At 37.2% G+C, this 6,420-nt stretch overlaps 1 protein-coding gene across 1 annotated transcript; it reads right to left on the bottom strand.

Moving 5' to 3' along the window:
* Nucleotides 1–227: 227 nt before the first annotated feature.
* On the bottom strand, nucleotides 228–5,589 carry LOC120267197. Its single transcript, XM_039274893.1, has 7 exons — nucleotides 5,443–5,589; nucleotides 5,003–5,287; nucleotides 4,721–4,900; nucleotides 2,375–4,621; nucleotides 744–971; nucleotides 546–677; nucleotides 228–437 (listed from the first exon to the last, which is right to left on the bottom strand). Exons 1-7 carry the CDS (start codon nucleotides 5,587–5,589, stop codon nucleotides 228–230), a joined length of 3,429 nt encoding a protein of 1,142 aa, XP_039130827.1.
* Between the last annotated feature and the right edge of the window lie 831 nt (nucleotides 5,590–6,420).

Here is a 6,420-nt window from a genome sequence, read left to right as displayed (position 1 = left end):
TGTTGAGATCTCCGGGTTGCTACCCCTGATCTCTTCTTTTTCTTTTTTTTTTTTCCTTTCTGAATGTTATTGTGTGTGGGTGTGTGGTTGTGTTATTGTGAAATTGTATGCTTTATGGCTCAATACTGAGAACCAGTTATCAATCCAATCTTGGGGAGGTGGGTTTGGTGTGTGTGCTGAGTTATTGCAGCTACTTTGGAAGCTTGTGCTAGGAGTGCACCATAGATCTACTCAAAATAAGCTAGAAAATAGTAAAGATATTGGGAATCTCTTCCATCCTGTCTAGGTCGCCGGAGATGATCATCGGTAAGCCAGATCCAGGCCTCAAGTCCTCTTCCTTCTTCTCTAATAAACCTCTCCCTCTCTGCTTTCCCCTTGTTATAGCTATTCTCACCAACTGCCCCTCCTCCTCCAATCATATTCTTTCCTTCTGCTAGCTGTCAGGAGTAAACAAAGTCCGAGAGCCTTACATTGTTCCTCATCTCCCTTTTTGTCCTTTGTCCAGCCCATGAGGATGTTGCCACGTCATCCGCCAATTTAGCCACCTTTGACCCAACCAACTCCACCTCAGCATATTTCATAGCAACTGATTTTCCTGCCAATGATTTCTCTTTCATTACATTACTCCCCCCTTTAACTGTAACCTTGTCCTCAAGGTTGAAAGTTGGATAATATTGCTGGATTAGATCCACATCCTCCCATGAATTTTTAGTTGCTATTGATCCTTCCCACTAAATAAGAACTTGCTTCACCCATTGATTGTCCTTGAGAATTGTCCTTGTTAGAAGAATTGATATAGGTTGCAAGCTTGGACCTGTCTCATTAGTCATCAACGGTATAGGAATAGAGTTTGCTTGTGCGCCTGGGTCTCCCTCACATTTCTTTAATAAGGAAACATGAAACACTGAATGGATGCACACTTCTTCAGGCAATTCTAATTGATAAGCTACAGTACCAATGCGTTTAAGCACCTGAAATGGTCCGAAGTATCTCATACTGAGCTTCTGATTTTATCTCAAGGCCAAGGAATGTTGTCTATAGGGTTGTAATTTGACAAATACCCATTGACCTTCTTCAAAAGAAATTTCTTTACGCCTCTTATCAGCCATTTTCTTCATGTGTTGTTGTGCTTTGACTAAATTTTGCTTTAACTGTTGCAGGACTTTATCTATTTGCTAGAGTAAGGAAGTAATGTCTGGTTCATGTGTTGTTGTGCTTTGACTAAATTTTGCTTTAACTGTTGCAGGACTTTATCTATTTGCTAGAGTAAGGAAGTAATGTCTGGTAGATTATTCTCATTTGAGTAATATGTGATCAAAGATGGAGGTTCATGGCCATATACAATCTGAAATGGACTCATACTCGCGCTGCAGTGAAAGGATGTGTTGTACCAATATTGTGCCCAAGGAAGGAGCTCCAACCAAGTCTTTGGGTTTTCAGCAACAAAGCACCTGAGATACATTTCCAAACATTTATTCAATGCTTCAGTCTACCCATCTGATTGTGGATGATATGCAGTGAACATTGCTAATGTGGTTCCCATTGCTTAAAAAAGAGATTTCCAAAATCTGCTAAGAAATATTCTATCTCTATCTGTAACAATGGATTTGGGAACTCCATGTAATTTGATTATATTTTGTATGAATGTTGCGGCCACTGTTGTACTGGAAAAATCATTTCTGAGTGGAATAAAATGCCCAAACTTGGATAATCTATCCACCACCACCAGGTTTTCAGTAAATCTTTTGGAATTATGAAGCCCGATAATGAAGTCCATTGCAATTTCTTCCCATATTATCTGTGGAATAGGTAGAGGTTTTAATAGTCCAGCTGGATGAGTGTGATCAGTTTTTGCCTTCTGACAAATCATGCATTTTTTTACAAATTCAGCAACATCTCTGCACAACCCTTGCCAATAGAAATGAGAAGAAATTTGTGCATAAGTCCTGAGCGAGCCTGCATGTCCTCCTAATCTTGTGGCATGATATTCTTGTAATAACTGTGTCTTGATCTCAAAGTTATCAGGAACCACAATTCTATTATCATAACATAATAAATTTTGTCTCAATGTAAATTTAGTATCGTCATTTGTACCTTGTTGAAGTGTAGTCAATTTATTGACACAATAAGGATCCTACTATTGAAATTTCTGGAGTTGAGATATAACAGAACAATTTCTGGAGGATAATGCCATTAAATAACATCTTGATAAAGCATCAGCTGGTATGTTGTCTCGGCCTAGTTTGTATTCAATTGAAAAATCATACCCCAAAAGCTTAGGAAACCATCTTTGCTGCTTCAGAGTCTAAATAGTCTATTGACATAGATGTTTTAAGGCCTCTTGATCAGCTCGGATGATAAACTTGTAACCTACCAAATAATGTATGAACTTGCTCACAACCTCTGTCACAACAAATAATTCTCGCACATATGCAGATTGTTTTTGCATTACAGGAGTCAATTTCTTGGAGAAGAATGAAACCTGATGTTGATCTTGGCTCAGAACTGCTCCAATACCCAACCTTGAAGAATCAGTTTCTAAAACAAAATGTTTAGAAAAATCAGGTAACTTCAACACTGGAGCTGTTGTGATTTTCTGTTTGAGATGTTGAAATGCCTCTTGAGCTACTACTGACCATTGAAATGCATCCTTTTTAAGAAGTTCTATAAGGAGATGTGCAACACTAGCATAATTGGCTATAAGCCTTCTATAATGCCCACTCAACCCTAACCCTCTTAGTTGCTTGATATTTGTGGGTGCTGGCCACTGAACAATCGCTTCAACCTTAGATTTCTCCATTTGAACCCCCATACCAGAAACATTGTGTCCTAGATACTCAATTTGTATCATTCCAAATTCACATTTTGAGAATTTTGCAAATAACTGATGTTTGTTGAGAGTGATTAATACAATCTCCAAGTGCTGCAAGTGGCTCTCCCAATCGGCATTGTAAATCAATATGCCATCGAAAAATATCAACACAAACTTGTGCATGGAAAACTGAAATATCTCACTCATCAATGATTGAAATGTTGCTGGAGCATTTGACAATCCAAATGGCATTACTACCCATTGGAAATGTCCATGATGAGTTTGAAATGCCGTTTTGAATTTATCTTCCAGATGTAACAAAACCTGATGGTAACCCGACCTCAAATCAAGCTTTGAAAAGTATTTGGCCCCATGTAACTCATCTAACAACTCATAAACTACTGGTATGGGGTAGGCATCCTTCACTGTTATGGCATTTAATGCCCTGTAGTCAGTACAAAATCTCCATGTGCCGTCTTTTTTTTTAACCAAAATAACAGGAGAAGAAAAAGGGTTGTTTCTAGGTTCAATTAATCCTTCTCTCAACATTTGATCCACCATTGCTTCAATTTCAGTCTTCTGGCTATGGGGATACTTGTAGGGTCTGACCTTGATTGGATTTGCATTAGGTTGTAGAGGAATCCTATGATCACACAATCTTGATGGTGGTAGACCTCTAGGAATTTCAAACATCCTTTCATACTTTAATAGTATCTGCTTTAAAGTATCAGACAGCTCATCAGGAATTTTTAATGCTGGATTAGTGCAATTATCTGTTTTCACCTCTTCTTGCAGTCTATGATTCAAAGAGTTTGTGGGATAAGATTCTGCTGATTCCATAGTCAACTGATAACACTCAGTAATAGATTTAACCGAACTCAATCTGTGTAATTGGTGCATGGTAGTAGGTTGTGGACCTTGTCCTTTATCTCCAGTCAATGTCACAAACTTCCCATCACAATAAAATTGTAGAGATAATGATCCGTAATCCATGATGTGTGCTCCCAAGGTAGCCAACCATGATGCTCCCATAATAACCTCAGCTCCAGCAATTGGCAACAAATACACATGAAATGACAATTTGCAACCTTGAATTTTAATCTGTAGTGGATCAATCTTACCCTCCACCTGTAAAGAATTACCATCCCCCACAAGAACCTTAAATGGAGCTGTTGGATGTATGTCAAGCTGCAAAAATTTGGCAATTCTGGGTTGAATAAAGTTATTGTCATTGCCTTCATCTAACAGTATATTAACTGGTTGCCCTTTTATAAATCCAGTAAATCTCATTGTACTTGATGCAGCTACACTATTCATTGCATTAAGTGATGATTTAGGACTAGATTCCCTAGGAACTGATTCTTCGGTAGAAGTACTATTTTCTAACTCAACCACAAATTCAGCCACTTCTTGTTCTTCTCCATCTGGAGGCTCTTTATTCCACTGCAACAGTAATAATCTCTTAGTTTGACATCTATGTGTAGGAGAATACTTTTCATCACAATTGAAACATAGTCCCTTTGCTTTTCTTAGTTGCATCTCATTAAAGCTAATCCTCTTGAAGGGTTGAGGATTACTATTATGATTGGCTCCTGTTATCTTTGATGGAGTGTTGGAAGTCTGAAGCACCTTGGGTACTGTATTCACAAATTTTCCTGGCACAACAGTAACATTAATATCTGGACTAAATTGAGATCTCTTGACATTAGGCTTAGGTATTAAAGCATATTTATCCTCATATAATATGGCCAGTTTTGCTGCTTTAGAAAGAGACTCAGGCTTCCATGGAATTATGTCCATTTGGATTTCCTACCTTAACCCATTGAGGAAACAAGATATCATGATTGAAGGAGCTATACCTTCCACTCTATTAGCTAATGTAGTAAAATTGGCATAATAAATGATTACTGATTCTTCTGCTTGAGTTAATTTGAACAATGCAAACTCAGGATTCTCAAATATAGATGGTCCATAAGCATCCTCCAAGGCATCTACTAATGCTGCCCAGGTTTTTACCTTGCCTTCTTTCTCCACCATTTGGTACCAAGGAACCACCGGCCCATCAAAATGCATAGAAGCAATTTCCAACTTCTCATCATCAGGTATCCTGTAATAGCTAAAAAACTACTCTGCTCTATACACCCAATGTAATAGCTCCTCTCCATCAAATCTCGGGAAAATAAATTTTACAGATCTGGTTGTAAAAGATTTTTCCCTAATAATTTCCACTTCCTGTAAAGATTGTGAAGGTTGAGATGCTTCAATTGAATTGACATTACTGGAAGCCATATGAGTTTCAATGAATTTCGAAATGCTTTGCAGTGATGTCTCCAACAGCTTGACCCTATCATCACGATGCTCTATAGCTGCCATTAATCTTTCCTCCAGTTGATCCATAGCAACTTGCATATTATCAATCTTTGCTATCAAATCTTTAAATAGGGTATTTTCAGCCATGATTCCAATATGATAAAGCTCTCAACGAAAGCACCAAAATATGTAATGAATTTCTATAGATCTGTTAAATCTCAATCAACAGAATAGAAATCTCAAGCAACAAAATAGAAATCTCTAATCATATTCTTTCCTTTTGCTAGCTGTCAGGAGTAAATAAAGTCCGAGAGCCTTACATTGTTCTTCCTCTCCCTTTTTGTCCTTTGTCCAGCCCATGAGGATGTTGCCAAGTCATCCGCCAATTCAGCCACCTTTGACCCAACCAACTCCACCTTAGCATCTTTCATAGCAACTGATTTTCCTGCCAGTGATTTCTCTTTCATTACAGTTATCATTGGGTCATCATTCTCGGCCGCACCTTCACTTATGGTGATGGATGGGTCATTAACCGGGAACAACGAGCTTTGCTTACAGTGGTGGGGGTTGGTAGGGCGGCGCAATCGTGATCATATATAGTCTGGGTGGATGGGTTCTATAGAAGAAGGAGGGATTTTTAGATATCGGGTGTGGATGAAAGTCGGATCTCAATTAGATAGAGATTAATACATCATGAACCTATGGTTCGAATTTTTTTAATATTATTTTAAACATTATTGATGCCATGTCGGTTTTTCGGACAAAAAAAAATTGTAGTTTGAGGGAGGAGTGACATTTCTAAAAGGGAAAATAGTGGAATTTTTAATGGATAAATTATAAAAGGGGACCAATGTTACAAATTGACTATAACAGAGGAATTATATAGGGTGTTAAACCAAAAATTTATCCTGTTAAATGAGTATTATTTATTTTTATGTATTTTTTCTCTCTTATAAATTATTGTATGATTTTAACTCAGGAGAGGTTTTGGTTTGAATATTTTTTGTTTGGGGGTTCATTAATGATTGGGATGTTATGGATTGTTATATTTTCTCTCTCAAGGTTCAACTTTGATTTGTAAATATGCAAATAAATATAACAACTCTTTGCAAACAAAACTTGAATCAATTTTCAAATCATAAACATGTACCTTTTTTTTCAATTTTCATTTCTGAATTTATTGGGTTTGTTGTTTCTAATTCTTTTTGTCAAAACATGATTTAATAGTTTTTTTTTAAATAAAAAGTGGATGAACCACTGATGCATTGCAAAAGAAATAAAAGGCAATAGACAACAAA

The sequence above is a fragment of the Dioscorea cayenensis genome, chromosome 8, assembly GCF_009730915.1.
Source record: "Dioscorea cayenensis subsp. rotundata cultivar TDr96_F1 chromosome 8, TDr96_F1_v2_PseudoChromosome.rev07_lg8_w22 25.fasta, whole genome shotgun sequence".
Taxonomy (NCBI): domain Eukaryota; kingdom Viridiplantae; phylum Streptophyta; class Magnoliopsida; order Dioscoreales; family Dioscoreaceae; genus Dioscorea; species Dioscorea cayenensis.
This window is presented reverse-complemented; position numbering and strand designations above follow the sequence as displayed.